The sequence below is a fragment of the Marmota marmota genome, unplaced genomic scaffold (genome assembly GCF_001458135.2).
Source record: "Marmota marmota marmota unplaced genomic scaffold, marMar, whole genome shotgun sequence".
Classification (NCBI taxonomy): Eukaryota; Metazoa; Chordata; class Mammalia; order Rodentia; family Sciuridae; genus Marmota; species Marmota marmota.
In genome coordinates, this window is record NW_026000019.1 from 13602047 (window position 1) to 13618710 (window position 16664).

Sequence of the window (16664 nt, forward strand, 5' to 3'; positions counted from 1 at the left end):
GGGGGGGGGGGGGGAGAAAAGAAGGAAAGAAAAGTGAAATCAAAAAGTAGAGAGATACTGGGTGAACTTTTTTAGCTTTTATCACATCTCTTTTTAATTTACATTAATTTGCAAAAGAAGATCTTCAAAAATAAGAATAACACTAATAGCATCTGACCACGCCCAAAGGTAGACCTCCAAACATTGCTTTACTTACTTTGTGATAATCTCCAAATTGATTCTGGATGTTGACCAGATGATCTGGTGGTTAGATCTAAAACATTAAAAAAAAGAAAAAAAGTACACTGTAAATTGTATTTAACTTTTTAAGTGCACATTTTACAAGAAAATAATGAATATTTAATCAAAAGATCAAAAATAGACAAACCACAGAGAATTTAACATTCAGGTACACAACTTATTTTAAAAAGTTTGTGTTTTCCCTATACACCACTTAAAAAAACTGTAAGATATAGAAAATGAAATTTCTGCATTAGAGAAAATTGGTTTTTCCCACATTTTTTAAATTGGTGTCTTATTATTGTACATAATAATGGGACTTATTGTTATCTATGTATACATTCACATAATATAACAATAAATTTGGCCAACATCACTCCCCAGCACTTCCCTCTACCTCCCGGCTCCCACTCCTTGGTCCCTTTCCTCTACTGATCTCCCTTTGATTTTCATGAGATCCACCCCCATCTTTTCTTTTTTCTCTCTAGCTTCTGCATGAGAGAAAACATAGGACTCTTCACCTTCCGAGTCCGACTTATTTTGCTTAACATAATGGCTATTTTCCTGCAAATGACATAATTTCATTTTTCTTTATGGATGAATAAAACTCCATTAGTGTATATACCACATTTTCTCTATCCATTCATCTGTTGATAAGACACCTAGGCTGGTTCCATAGTTTGGCTACTGTGAATTGTGCTACTATAAACATGATATGCACTTATCACTGTAGTATGATGACTTCAGTTCTTCAAGGATAAATACCAAGGAGTTAAGCTGGGTCATAAGGTGGGTCTGTGCCTAGTCATTTGAGAAACCTCCATATTGATTTCCATAGTGGTTGTACTAATTTACAATCCCACCAATGGTGTAAAATGTGTTAATTTTTCTCCACATACTCTTGGCATTTATTATTTGTATTCTTGATGACTGCCCTTCTGACTAGTGTGAGATGAAATCTCAGTGTAGTTTTGATTTGCATTTCTCTAATTGCTCATGATGCTGAACATTTTTTCGTATGCTTGTTGGCCATTTGTATTTTTTCTTTTGAGAACTGGCTGTTTCATTAGTTTGCCCGTTTATTAATTGGGTTATTTGATTTTTTGGTGTAAAGTTTTAAAAATTTCTTTAAATATCCTAGCTATTAATTCTCTTTTTTTAAGAGAGAGAAAGAGAGAGATTGAGAGAGGGAGGATTTTAATATTTTTATTTTTTTTTTAGCTTTCGGTGGACACATCTTTGTTTGTATGTGGTGCTGAGGATCAAACCCCGGCCGCAAGCATGCCAGGTGAGCACGCTACCACTTGAGCCACATCCCCAGCCCTATTAATTCTCTATCAGAAGAGTAGCTGGCAAAGATTTTGGAGAAAATTTTCTTGCAACATTTTAAAATTTGTTTAATAATGGTCAGATTGGTATTTTGGAAACAAGCATTTGACACATCTGGCTAATTTTTGACAGTACACAACTTTTTCTTTCTTTCTTTTTTTAGTATACTACTCTTACTAAAAAAATTTTGAGCCTTGATCCTTGAAACATTTTTTCTTTAATTATTTTTTATTTATATATGACAGTGGAATACATTACAATTCTTATTACACATATAGAGCACAATTTTTCATATCTCTGGTTATATACAAAGTATATTCACACCAATTTGTGTCTTCATACATGTATTTTTTTAAATACCTTTATTGATTTATTTTTATGTGGTGCTGAGGATGGAACCCAGCACCTCACATGTGCTAGGGAAGCACTTTATCGCTGAGCTCCAGCCCTAGCCCGCATACATGTACTTTGGATAATAATATCCATCACATTTTTTCTAACATTAAAACATGCATCACTGAAGTAATACACTAGTTAATATGTAATTTTTTTTTTCCAGTGCTGAGGACTGAACCCAGGGTCTTGCACAAGCTAGGCAAGTGTTCTACCACTGAGCTATATTATATCCCTGGTCCATGAGTTGTGTATATTATAAAATTAGACATTTTAAAAGAATGAAATTAAAAAATGTGAAATTTTAGTATTTTCTTCTTGTATTCCAGTGGATCTTCTTATAACTCTTTGGTGATGACTGGCCTAGAAGATGACCTTGGGAGACCAGTATTCTTTTTTTTTTTTGGTACCGGTATTGAACCCAAAGGCACTTAACCACTGAGCCACATCCCCAGCCCTTTTTTATATTTTATTTAGAGACAGGGTCTCACTGTTGGTTAGGGCCTTGCTAAGTTGCTGAAGCTAGCTTTGAACTTGAGATCCTCCTGCTTTAGCCTCCTGAGCCACGGGATTACAGGCATGTACCAATGCACCTGGCTCAGTATCTTAATATGCCTCAGTGCTTTGTTCTTTACATGGAATTTTCTTCTGCATGTAGGTATGCACAAGAACTTATTAGATTTCTAAAGGGGTCACAGACATCGGTTATATAGTTCCAAAGTTACATGCTTGTAGGCAGTGAACTACTGGCTATACAAATGGCTTGATTTCAAATTTTTAGAGCTCAATGTATACATATATAAAAACTAATAATAGTGCTTATTGTAAATGTTCACAATGTACCAGATACTAAGTGTTCTGAATATGTGAATTAATTTAATCTTCACAACAACACAGATGTTGAGGGCCACAGCCAAGTCGGGATGGCATGGCATTTTTGCCAGAACGGGAGTGGTTGAGAGGTGATGCCAGCAAGCCACTGAGATGATGATGGTTATGTTAAGCTGTGTATTCAATTGTATATTAGACCCCTGCCTGGGGAGTTCGTGCTTTGGTTGGGGAAGTGCTGGAGGAGGTTGGTTAGAGCTTGGTGCTGATAATGCCAAGGTCGCGGGTTCGATCCCATACGGGCCACCAAATGCCGCAGACTGGCTGGGCACAAATCACGAGCCACTCAAGCAGGAACAAACTTTATTTCCGAACTCCCTCGGCCACACACGCGGCCTTCTCCTGGGACACACCACACACCAACCGGAAATCCCTCCTCCAGCACTTCCCTAACCAACACGAACTCCCCAGGAATCCCTGGAACTCCAAAGTAGCAGGCCTAGGCGGACAGCAGGGGTCTAATATACAATTGAATACACAGCTTAACATAACCATCATCATCTCAATGGCTTGCTGGCATCACCTCTCAACCACTCCGTTCTGGCAAAAATGCCATGCGTCATCCCAACTGGGCTGTGGCCCTCCACACGGGTTAGAAAACTGAGAAACATAGAAATTAAGCAATTAACTGAGGGTATGTACACCAAGTAAGTGAAGAATTGGAGGGATTCTGGCTCCAGAGGCCATGTTCTTAGCCACTTAGAAATGTTACATAGCTTCTTTTAGGATTTCTCTATCAATTAAGAATGAAGGAAAGAAAATGAGGAAGAGTGGGAAATATACAGAATACCAAATGCCCATAAACCAGATTATGGGTTTTAAAATTTTTTGCAGTGCTGGGAACTGAATGCAGGGCCTTATGCATTCTAGGCCAATCTTATAGGCTTATTTTTTAAAGGAATGATGAAGTAACTCATAGGAATTACAGAAATTCTCATGAGTTAGGTAAGGGGAAAGACAATTACTTTTCTGTGGGACTAAAATATAAAAGTACTCATTACATCCTCTTAATACTCAAATTAGTTTTATTCTCTATTTAATCAGCAACTGTCATTACATCACTAACTTGGTATGAATTTGAATAATCCAGAGAAAAGTGGTTATCTATGAATATTAAAACTTCCTTAAAAACTAAGTAACACTCCTGATAGTGTGGGATGTTCCAATGTCCATGTGACTAATTTCTTTGTAAAATTCAAATACAACAGGTAATTCTTTTTTGAGTACAAAAATATCTTATTTTCCTTAAATAACTATACAGGCTAAAAGTGATTTACTTAGCTAGTTACTACATGTATATGGAATGAGTAATTTTAATAAGTATTAAGGGTTTTTAATAAAGAAATTCAGAAATTTTTTAAAAAAGCAAATGTTAAAATACATTTATGTTTTAACTAAAAAAATAATTCCTGAGAAGACTCATATGTATATAAAGCAAGGTTACCTCTAGATTCAACAGAATCCCCGGATTTGACCTTAACAGCAGTGATGTCACTGTAAGAGCTGTCTTGATCATCATCTTCGGTTTCTCCTAAAGAGAATAACGTATTGGTATAGTATTTATTCTAAAGCTTATAAGGTCTGCATTAAAAAAACAAACATTGCAACATTAAAATGAAGGCTTTTAAATTTCAGATATGGAATTTTCATTTATTATGCTTACTATTTTGAATCACAAATTTCCAAGTGAGTTCCACTTGTTTGATGTTCTTTAAGATACATAAGTATTTCCTAAACAAACAAACATTCAGCTTACTAGCTAAAAGAGTATACTCTGAGGCTTTAATGTAGAGTAAAAAATTAACAGCTAGGCTTGATGGTGCACACTTGTAGTTACACCAATGGGAAAAGCTGAGGAAGGAGGATTGTAAGTTCAAGTCCAGCCTGGACAACTTAGTGAGATTCTACCTCAAAATAAAAATTTTTTAAAAAAGGGGGCTGGGGATGCAGCTCAGTGGTAGTGGCACCTCTGGCATCAATCCTCAGTACCACAAACACCCACACACAAAAATCAAAAACAACAGATGAGTATTAAATAATGGAAAAAATTTATTTTAGGGAGGGAAAACTACATACATATAGTTAACATGTAATTAAATTCAAACACAATTACTGTACAGATGTGTATTTATTTATAAGTGTGTGTTTAGGGGGTAATGTACACACACCTACACACAAACCTTTCAGTATACAGGTGACTAATTTCAGATTATGTGGCTTAAAAATGAACAAAATTTTATATATGTACTTTTAAAACACTGACTAGTTATGAGAATTTGGAAAAGTGATTATTTTAATACCATAATCAAAGGCTAACACATGCCAGAAATGGAAAATATTATTTCTGTTTAAAATTAACTCAAAAGACAAAAAGATGCTTAAAATATACATAAGGGGTGGAGGTATAGCTCAGTGGCAGAGCACCTAGGTTTTATCCTTAGCACTGCAATTAAAAAAAACAAATGACAGGGGAGGCTGAGGCAGGAGGATCAAGAGTTCAAAGCCAGCAACAGCAAGGTACTAAGCAACTCAGTGAGACCCTGTCTCTAAATAAAATACAAAATAGGGCTGGGCATATGGCTCAGTGGTTGAGTGCCCTGAGTTCAATCCCCAGTACCTCAAAAAACAAACAAACAAAAATATTTAGGGTTCTCATCATTCATTCTATCCCATTATATTCTGGTTTAACAGTTTAGATATGTATTAATTTTTTTTTCCAGAAGAAAAAGACACTATTTTCTGTTCTTACCTCTTACATATTTATTAAAATTGCTTCTAATGTGAAGAAAAAGTCTTAAGATTATTTTGCATGATATTTAAAAAGAGAATACCTTCTTCTTCGGAAAAATTGACCTTCTGTAAGACACTGGCCGCTTCTAGAAAAGAAAAGCATATATATAAAACTTCAAAAGCTATTGCTTAGGAATTAATAAGAGCATACAGTTTTTTTTTTTTCTTGGTACTGAGGATTGAACTCAGGGGCACTCGGCTAAATCCCCAGCACTTTTTTGTATTTTAGTGCCTCGCTTTTGCTGAGGCTGGCTGTAAACTTGCGCTCCTCCTGTCTCAACTTCCTGAACTGCTGGGATTACCGGAATGTGCACATTCCGGTAATAAATATTTTTTAAATAAATATTTTTTTCTGTTAAATCACAAAGAATCTACCATTTCCATCTAGCTATTTTAGAAACGAGTCTGATACAGATTAGAATCAGAAATAAAGTATTTATTTTCTCCTCAGTTATAGGTCTATTTGTCAACTAAAATATAACTTTGGTGTGCAGGAAACATTAAATTCTACATTGACAAATATTTTAGTCTCTATAGGTTTATGCATTCTCATTCTCCTATTTGCTAGATTTCCTAAGTCCCTTGAGAAGTCTCCCTTTCCACCACTCCAGCTGAACTGACAAGCCAAGTCTTTAGTGCACTGGTGTATCCAAAAAGGAAGAAAGAAAGGTTAAAAACCCTTTCTCTCGTTCCAGCAAGGCCATGTATATCCCTGTTTCTTAGAGAAAAAGGGAATTCAAATAAAAACAGATGAACAAAACTTATGATAGTTTAAAGACAGTATTTTTACATAGGCTATTCTGAATTTTTTTTAAATAAAGGGAAATCTACCCAAATGGAGGCATTAATATGATTAGCCTAAAATACTGAAAAGACCCAAATAGAGAAGTAGCAGTGTGATTCAAACTTCAACAAAGCTAGAGAATATTTCTTTTCAGTGTTTTTCTTTACTGGCTTTACCTGTTTTCTTTCTTTCTTTTTTTTTAAAGAGTGTAAAAGTTGTCACTATCAAACCTAAACAAGATGGAGCCAGGAGGCCATTAAGGAAGGTCCTTCATGCATGTATGCTTAAGATAAGAACTATATTATAATCAGTCTCTTACACCACAAAAATTCCAGTGTAGTCACTTCCATAAAGACATCTCTCTAGCAACAGCCAGAGTTACCAACGAGTAATCACCAACTCCTGCAACAGTTCTCGTAGCCAAGGCTTATTTCAAAGCAGCTCACATGGACTTCTCACGTCTTTAAAATTTTCCTCATGCCCCAGCCCCCTTTAGTTATACTCATGGTCCGCCATACAGTGCACATCCTGGACTACAATTCCTTGTGATTTTCAAATAAACTCTGTTTTGGAGAGTTGTTCTCTCTTGCCCATTTTAGGTTGATGAGGGAAAATAGGAGTGTGGAAAGCAACTGCTAACGCATTATATGGTGAATTTGGAAAAAAAAATTTCACATCAATTTAATTGTTTTTCTTTGTCATCAGATCATGTACTCTTTAGCAGAAAACTTTCTTGGCTCTTTATGGTCCAAGTATTCAGGTAAGTACCTGACACACGGAAGGTGGTTAAAAAGAAATATTTATTCAATAAGTGAATAGATTTTATGATAACAAAATTTAACATTTTTTCCCTTTTGTGGTACTAAGGATGGAACCCAGAGTCTTGCACATGCTGGATGAGTGCTTTACCACTGGCCTACATCTCAAGCCCCAAATAAAACTTTTAAGTTAAGACTTTTGCCAATATATCTCTGATAATGATAAATAACACTAATTAGCAACTTAAGAAAAATAACCTGAAACTGGTTCTCAATAATTTGATTTCATGCAAGTTTTAAAACATTCAATCTATTTCCATATTTTTAAAGTGATCTACAAACAATGTACAGATAAATATATCTGATAATGAGTCAATAGTATCTATGACTTTCTACATTTTAATTTCATTTCCCTATTTTGTTATTCAGCTTCCTTTAATTTCAAGTTGGTTGCTACATGCAGAGGTTAAAGCATTAAAAACGTGTTGTTTTCTAAAAGGTGTGAAGGAGGCACATGCCTGAAATCCAGCAACTCAAGGCCAGCCTCAGCAATTTAGTGAGACCTTTAAGAATTCATACTCGGGGTCTCAAAATTTTTTTTTGAATTTTTTAATATTTATTTTTTAGTTATCGGCGGACACAACATCTTTGTTTGTATGTGGTGCTGAGGATCGAACCCGGGCCACATGCATGCCAGGCGAGCGAGCTACCGCTTGAGCCACATCCCCAGCCCCCAGTGTCTCAAAAAAAAAACAAAAACCAGAAAGAAAAAGGACTGAGGATGGCTCAGGGGTAAAGCACCCCTGTATATAAATAAAGAAGTTAAAAATTATAATAATAAAAGGCAGTAGTTGAGTGGTAAAGCTGGGTTAAATCCTCAGTACAAAAAAAATTAAAAATTTGAAAGTAGGTATTATTCTTTCTTATGTTCATATAGAAGCTGTGAGAAGCTAAAATTCTATTTGAAGCAAAAATATAATGTCTTTAATAAAAAATTAAGAGAAATTATAAAGGTTGTGGATTTAACAAATAGACAAATGGTAGTAAACCACACTGTGAATAGGTGTGACCTTCTTATCATCATCAACGGATTAGGAAAAGCTACTTTCAGAAGTCCTAGGTCTTGGTTTAAGAACAGATCACTTATAATCATCTCTTGTGGAGACCATCCACTAAATGTACCACTTTCTTTTGCTTAGCCAGACTCTTTAAAGGAATACAAATTCCACGTATATCTCAGTTTGTCAGACTCATAAAAGTACCCAGACTCATAAAAGTACCCAAGGATGAAAGCCCAGGTTCCCAAAGCATCTACATTTCTAACATTTCTTTCTTTCTTTCTTTTTTAATTGGTATTGGGGATTTAACCCAGGGCTGCTTTACCACTGAGTTAAAAATCCCAGTCTTTTTTTTTTTTTGAGAAAGGGCCTCACTATGTTGCAGAGGCTGGCCTCAAACTTGGAATCCTCCTGCTTTAGTATCCCAAGAGTCACTGTGATTAGAGACATGTCCCACCACATCTTCCGATTCCTAGAGACTTATGAGATGTGCTTGGTGTGGAGAAAGCCGGGTACTCAAGAAAACATAAACTTTATTTACTCTATGTTCTCAAAAAAACATAAACTTTATTTACTCTATGTTTTATCTGGGGACAAAGATACGAAAATATAATAAATGTAACAGCAATTCTTTTTCAAAGGAAGACTAGATAGAACACAGGAGTCATTGTCTTCTTTGTTCCTGCGCAATCAGTACAACCTAGTAAAGAGTGTTGTAATAAAGATATATTCAGGAAAATAGAAAGTCCTGAATTTACTCTTAGAATAAATAAAATGTCAACTTGGGTGATTTAATGTCTTTGTTACCATCATCAGTATAAATCAGGAATCAGCAATTTTTTTGGGGGGGCGGGGAGTACCAGGGATGAAGCTCAAGGGCACTTAACCACTGAGCCACATCCCCAGCCCTATTTTGTATTTTATTTAGAGACAGGGTCTCACTGAGTTGCTCAGCACCTTGCTTTTGCTGAGGCTGGCTTTGAACTCACTATCCTCCTGCCTCAGCCTCATGAACTGCTGGGATTACAGGCATGTACTATGGCACCTGGACAAATTTTTTCCATAAAGAGCCACACAGTGGTTGTGGCTTAGTGGCAGAGCACTTGCCTAGCACGTGTGTGGTACTGGGTTTAATTCTCAGCACCACATTAAAATAAAGGTCTATTGACAACTAAAAAAGAAAAAAGGGCCACACAGTAAATAGTTTAGACTTTTTGAAGCACATAAAGTCTCTGTCACATGTTTTTTGTGGACATGTAAAATTGTCTCACTACATTGCTCAGGCTGATCTTGATCTTGAACTCTTGGACTCAAGCAGTTCACCTGACTCAGCCTCACAAGTAGCTGGGATTATAGGCATGAGCCTACACACCTAACTTTGAAAGTACTTTTAAAGTTAAGTTTCTATTATAAAATGATTTCTAAGTCTAGCATGCAAAGTAAGAATGTTAGGTTATTTCAGCTCCAAGTTCTCTTCCAATTAAGAATCTATAGCTTAAAAAACTGCTTTTTAGGGTTGGGGCTGTAGCTCAATGGTAAAGTGCTTGCCTTGAACATATAAGGCACTGGGTTCAATCCTCAGATCCACATAAAAATAAATAAAGATACTGTGTGTTCATCTACAACTAAATAAATATTTAAAAAACAAAACAAAACAAAAAAATCATGCTTTTTAACATTTTGAGACAAAACTTGAGAAACTCTGGTGGGAAAAATATATAAAATACGCTGCATACTATAAGGATCATTTTCAGTACCCAAATACTATAAGTCCCTAAGTCTCTAAAGAAATCATCAGCCTGAGCTTAAGTGAAAAATGAATTTAATATAGAGGAAGTTGCAACTATAGCAACCACATATTACTTAAGAAAAATGAAAGTTCCTTCTTTTTGCCTTAAAACTAAGTCCAATTATATTCAATGTAGATTCACTTAAAGCCACAGATTCTGGAATCTCATGTCCTATATGAAGGCAAAAAAAAAAAAAAAAAAAGAGAATTTAAGGTAGTTCAACAAACATGGGAAAGAACACTGCACTTTTAATGAAAAACATTTCAAACTTACTTCCCACATCAAGAGAAAAACTATAATACGTAAGTTGATATATTCTTTTTGTCAACAGTATGAATTTAGCAAAGGCTAATAAAAACTATTTTGATTTGCTATTTTATGCTCTCATATAAATTAAAAAAATAAAAGATTCAATTTCAGATAGAATGAAAATCAAGACTACTACAGCAGGTCAATGTCACAGGACAGTGTGCCACAAGCAGAGATAATGAACAAAGTAATATTCTCAAGCGACTAATAAAATATATGTTCTCTTGTATTCTGACAAATACAATTTATAAGAATTAGAGAAACACTAACCTACTTCACTCATTTTAGTATTTCCATTGGTTTTGTAAGTTGAATCTGCAAGACAGAAAGTAAGAAAATGATTAGAGCTGTAAAGGAAATGCATCATATGGTTTTTTACCACAGGCTCAAACCTTGACAGATCTTTATCATTCTGACCCTAAAAGAATAACAAATTTTATACAAAACAAAAATCATGATTTTTTTCTTAAAGGGATAAGGAACAATAGAAAGCTAATGAAAAGATTAACAAGTTTCCTTTTGTTCCTCGATACAGCATCCTTCACCATCAATAACACAGAAAACAAAATAGATGTGTGGAGTGATCTTACTGGTTTTCTTTCACTGTCATGAAATCCATTTAAGGGCAATACCTTTTAAGGTTTTAGTCAAAAAGAAATGTAATTGATATGGAGAAATTTTATAGCCCATATCACAAAATCTCAGTCTTGAATTTTTTATTAGCAGTATATTGGGAAGGATAGAAAGTCCTTGACTCAATTTAAAAGCATCATGTTAGCACAAAAGAACCATAGCCACGTATAAGAAAAATTTCTTTAAAAAGATCAGGGAAAGACAGGTGTGGTGGTGCACCCCTGTAATTCCAGCAACTTGAGAGGCTGAGGCAAGAGGATTACAAGTTTAAGGCCAGCCTTGGCAACTTAGTGAGGCCCTAAGCAACTTAGTGAGACCCTGTCTCAAAATTTAAAAAAAAAAGGGCTTGGGATGTAGGTCAGTGGTAGAGCACTTCCTTAGCATGTGCAAGGACCCGGGTTCAATCCCTAGCATGGTGAAAAATAAAATAAAAAGGACTGAGGATGTAGCTCAATGGTAAAGCACCCCTGGATTCAATTTCAAGTACTAAAAAAACAAAAACAACAAATCAAAAACCAGGAACTTTTTTATATACTAATACGGAAAGATATCTCAATACACGTGAAATAAAACTAAAAGCAAACAACAAGAAGGTGTAAAGTACTATGTATTGGGTCAAAATTTTGTGTTTGGAAAAGGAGAAAAATTATACACATGAATTTCCTTAACCCTCCCCCAAAAATCTTTGGAAAATACATAAGAAACTGACATTGGTTGGCTAATGAAACTGGGTGGTTAAAGGACAGCAGAAAATGAAAAGTCTCCCTGCATCTATCTATAGTAAATCTGAGTTCTTAACCTTATGAATATACGCAGTATTCAAAAAACAAAACTGTATTTATAAAAAATCTTAAACCAACAAACAAAATGATCTCTTACCAGATCTTGGGCTTCTTAGAGGGGGTCTACATAGGCTAATCACAGGATCTTCACTTGCCACTGCTACAGGAAGAGAAACAGTTAAAAAATATAAAAATGTGGAAAATAGTTGATTTATTATGCAATCATCCCTTTATTTAGTTAACAAAGATTTATAAACCTTTTCATCATGCTAAAAAACTAAAGACAAGTTTTCTCTAAGTGACAACTCTTGTGAACTAGTAACCATAGTGAAGTAGAGATGTTTCTTGCCATATAAAATTCTTTGTCTTGGAGAACTTTGCCATTTTTCTCAGTATACCACACTGTACCAAAGGAAAGGAATACTAAATAAAACTTCTAAATTGCTTAATTAAGAACCAAAATCTGTACTATAGCACCAACTAAATTATCTATTCCATTCATAATTTACCTTACTGTGGATTATTGATGATATATTTTCATCTTACAGTTGATTTAATAATCTACTCCAGCCAACTATATAACCCTGGGTATGTTCAGGAAATGCAAAGTCTACTTTTTTTTTTTTTTTTTTAGTTCTCGGCGGACACAACATCTTTGTTTGTATGTGGTGCTGAGGATCGAACCCGGGCCGCACGCATGCCAGGCAAGCGCGCTACCACTTGAGCCACATCCCCAGCCCCGCAAAGTCTACTTTTAAATAAGATGTCACTGTTAGACATAGTTCATGTCAGTCTATGGGTTTAATGACGCAGGATTTCAGGGAAGTTAGTTTCATTAAACAACATGCTAATTTTTGTCTAGAAAGCTACACATAAAGTATGCTTTCTCAGAGGGCCCCATACAGTATAATATAAAACCCAATATATATATCCTAAATTTGGATTATGTTGTTTTGTTTCAATCATTTCTATAAAAAAAGCATGGTTTTGGTTCTGTTTGAAAGCTGCAAAAATAGACAGGCATAGTACTGCATGCTTGTAATCCTAGTGACTTGGGAGGCAGAGGCAGAAGGATGGTTCAAGACCAGCCTGGGCAACTCAGCAAGATCCTGTCTCAACATAAAATTTAAAAAGGGCTTGAGGCTGGGTTGTGGCTCAGTGGTAGAGCACTTGCCTTGCACGTGTGAGGCACTGGGTTCGATCCTTAGCACCACATACAAACAAATATTTAAGATATTGTGTCCATCTGTGGCCCCAGGTTTAATTCTCAGTACGAAAAGAGAAAAACTGGAAAAAACACATTCTGGAACTCTGATGATCCCCCTAAATCTTTCAATTCTAAGATTCTATGAAATAGCTATTTGGTTGTTAGCATTTCACATATCAGGCATTTAGAAAACACACACTAGTACACATATATGATAATATACACTAAAAGTAAACCTTGTACATATGTTGATAAAGGGGCAAATTTTACTTACTAATTACTCCCAATATTACAAATACCTTTTGTATTTATACTTTTTTGTACCAACTTTTTTGGTTTAATTCAAACCTAAAGCTCAAAATCCATTTGTTGTTGAGCTGTTAAAAAAATCTACAGACATCAATTACTATCTTTAGTTCCCATCTATTCATTTAAGAAGCTTTCCCTGTGTGTTCTACTATATACACAGCCCTTGGTAACATATTTGAAGGAGACAGAGTACCAGAGAGAGGTATAAAAAAAATAAAATAGCAAATACCCTTCTTTGGGTAGAAGTCTCCTTCCCTTGTCTGCTTTGCTCATCACTACACCCTCAGCATCAAGTGTGGGAACTGGCATAAAGCAGGTGCTCAACATTTTACAAACATCTCTTATAAACTACCATGAGAGGAGGCGGGGAAAAAGCCTTATCATTTGTATGTTCTATAGTGTACAAAGTGATTTCACATGGACTCTTTTTTCCAGTGGTCCTGTGAGTTACACAGGGCAAGTAATACAGCTATAAAAGCCTGAGGCTTCAGGTAGGTGGGTAAAGCATAAAGGTGTGTTTATCTGAAACTGAACTACAACCAGACATACTTTATTCTAAATTGAGAATAGAATAGTTCAAATTATAAAGAATAATTGTAATAGAAGTAACAGATAAATAAATCAGGATTTGGGCAATAAAAACCAGGGATGGCATGGTGGTGCACACCTATAATCCCAGAGACGCAGGAGGCTGAGGCAGAAGGATTGAAAGTTTCCTGAAAGCCTCAGCAACTTAGTAAGATTCTAAGCAACTTAGTGAACCTGTGTCTCAAAATAAAAAAGGGTGTAGCTCAGTGGTAAAACACCCCTTGGTTCAATCACTAGTATTAAAAACAACCACAACCACAACAACAACAAAACCCAGGGATGATCAGTTTCAATAGGTCTTATGAAATTTTCTTGTTATCAAGAAAAGCAAACTGAAAATAAATGAAAAAACTGAGGCATTAATAAACTAAATTGAACCTGGGTCTGAATTTTGGCTGTTAGACATCACACGATCTTAATTAAGAGAAGAATCTTAGATGCTTTGAGCTTCAGTTTTCTCATCTATAAAACGTGTATAGTTAAGTGCATAACTGTAATCACAGCTACTTGTAAGGCTGAGGAAGGAGGATGGAAAGTTTGAGGCCAGCCTGGGCAACTTAACAAGATCCTGCCTCAAAAATAAAATAAAAACGGCTGGGAGTGTAGTGTAGCTCACTGGGAGAGCATTTGCCTAACATGCTCAAGGTCCTGGGTTTAATCACCGGTACCAGCAAACAAAAGGGTATAATATCTATCCTGCAAGGTTATAAGAATTAGTATAGGGCTGGGGATGTGGCTCAAGTGGTAGCGCGCTCGCCTGGCATGCGCGGGGTGCTGGGTTTGATCCTTGGCACCACATAAAAATAAAATAAAGATGTTGTGTCCACCGAAAACTAAAAAATAAATATTAAAAAATCCCACCTCTCTCTCTCTCTTAAAAAAAAAAAAAAAAGAATTAGTATATACAGAGTGACCGGTACTTTGAGTGCATACTGAAAGATCCACCTTTTCTTTTCTCGACACATTCCTATATTGTTTAAGTCAATGAACTGACACAGAATGACCCACGAAACTAAAGGAAGTATGACTTGGGATCCTTGATGAACACTTGATAAATCTATACTTCAAAAAGTTCACAAGTAAGGAGAAAAACAAAAAATTAACTATTTTTACCTGGAGCCTCTTGTGTTCTCCTGACAGTTTTCTTTGAGACTGTCTGGCTTATAACAGTTTGGTAAGATGTTTCGTCCTCTAAAAGAACAGACATGACTAAAGTTAAAATTCTGGGTAAAGGAACCTCAGAGATCATTACAGATTATGACTATTTAACAGCAACATATAAGCAGAGAATGCAGGTATTCGTGTATATTTAGGAATGTGAAATCAAGTTCACCAAAACTTTGGAATTAAACTAGTCAGAACTCCTCTAAAGACAGAGAATAACTAATTCATCAAATATATCAACTATTCACCACTGATGTTTTCAAACCAAAATATATTACTTTAGAAAATTTAAATGATGGGCTTGAGTGCAAAAAAAAAAAAATGATGTGGGAGAAAGTAAATGGAAAAGTGATAAATGTTTAAATCCTTACAGATTTGCTAAAATAGAGGCAAATTCCTTAAAAAAAAAAAAAAAAGTTAGCCTAAGTAAGGTACCAGGTGGGAGTCAATACAATGTAACATATATTTACATTGCTTCCCAGGTGCAAAAGCATTTTTCCAGGTACTAAAAGATACAGAAATTAACACAAGCCCTTAAGTAATCTCACTATCAGTACACATGATAGGATCCTTGTCTTCAAGAAGTTTGTCATCTTAAACACACACACTAAACTATCTGGTTATACCCAAAAGTAACTTACATATGTAACAAAGTTTCCAAAATCAACAAGATTTCAAATGTGTCAGCACTCTGTCATCAGGTCAACTTGCAGCATACTTACTATCATGCTCTAATTTAAAATTCACTCCTCTTTATATGCATCAATGGTCTACATTAACTGTCATTTCATTGTGACTCAAATCCCCTGACTTTTACCTCTTGGTTTGGTGCTTTACATGCGGCTAACATGAGATTTCATCTGTAACTCAGTGTTAGATCTGGAGGAGAGGGGACAGGGTGTTTTAAGGAATGTGATTCACCTGTGACTTACCAAAAACTATCATACAGTCACTGTCAGCATTTTGGTCCATTTGGACAAAAACTTCCTAATTAACTGACCATCTCGTTTTGTTGGGCTACTTTGTCAGCCTTGTCAGGCTACTTGATGCTACAGTTAGGGTCCTCAACGTGGGAAGATTTTTGGTAGCGACCACACTTGAGAAAGGATCAGCTGAAGGACATCAGACATCGGGGAGCCTCAGTTCAGGATAACTGAGTCACCCCATTTCCGCATAAGTATTTGGAATAAAGTCTCAACTCACTAACTCTGCTATCCCTCGAAACCTCACAAAATTTCTCCTCACCAGAATGGGGCTGGGAAAGACAGGAAGGTTAGAGTAGAACCACGCTCCTCAGCGGGGGACTCCGGGCCTCCAAGGGTTAAAAGAGGAAAATGGAAGTGGTTTAGGGAGAAACATCTGCAGAGGACACGGAAATGAAACCGAGCCCCGAGTAATCCGGTGTTAGACTACCGCCTACCTCGTTGTCCCCTCTAGAAAGCCTGGAGAAACAGGCGACCCCCAAACTGATGCCCAGGGATGGGCAAGGCTCCCCGTCCGCCAGGTCTTTGGCACCACCATCTTTCCGCACCAAGCTCAGTCCCTCCTCGCCTGCGGGTAGAGGCGGACCCCGCACGGGGGCGCACAGCAGCGGGGTCCGAGGGGCCCCCGTCACCCTCGCGAGGACGAGCCGCGCGGAGGCGCGCGCCACGCCGCGTGCGCC

At 36.3% G+C, this 16664-nt stretch overlaps 1 protein-coding gene across 4 annotated transcripts in view; it reads right to left on the reverse strand.

Annotated features, from left to right (window-relative positions):
* The window catches only part of Tor1aip1 (torsin 1A interacting protein 1), a 31654-nt gene that overhangs the window by 13858 nt on the left and 1132 nt on the right, over window positions 1-16664 (reverse strand). For 2 of the 4 annotated variants that reach the window (XM_015491746.2, XM_015491744.2), the window contains exons 2-7: window positions 14951-15028; window positions 11831-11893; window positions 10589-10633; window positions 5661-5705; window positions 4274-4360; window positions 197-253 (exon numbers count right to left, since the gene is read on the reverse strand). In XM_015491746.2, coding sequence (XP_015347232.1) covers window positions 197-253; window positions 4274-4360; window positions 5661-5705; window positions 10589-10633; window positions 11831-11893; window positions 14951-15028 — 375 coding nt within the window. The remainder of the gene's footprint in view (window positions 1-196; window positions 254-4273; window positions 4361-5660; window positions 5706-10588; window positions 10634-11830; window positions 11894-14950; window positions 15029-16664) is intronic. The other 2 variants (XM_048809931.1, XM_015491745.2) reach the window with 2 other exon arrangements.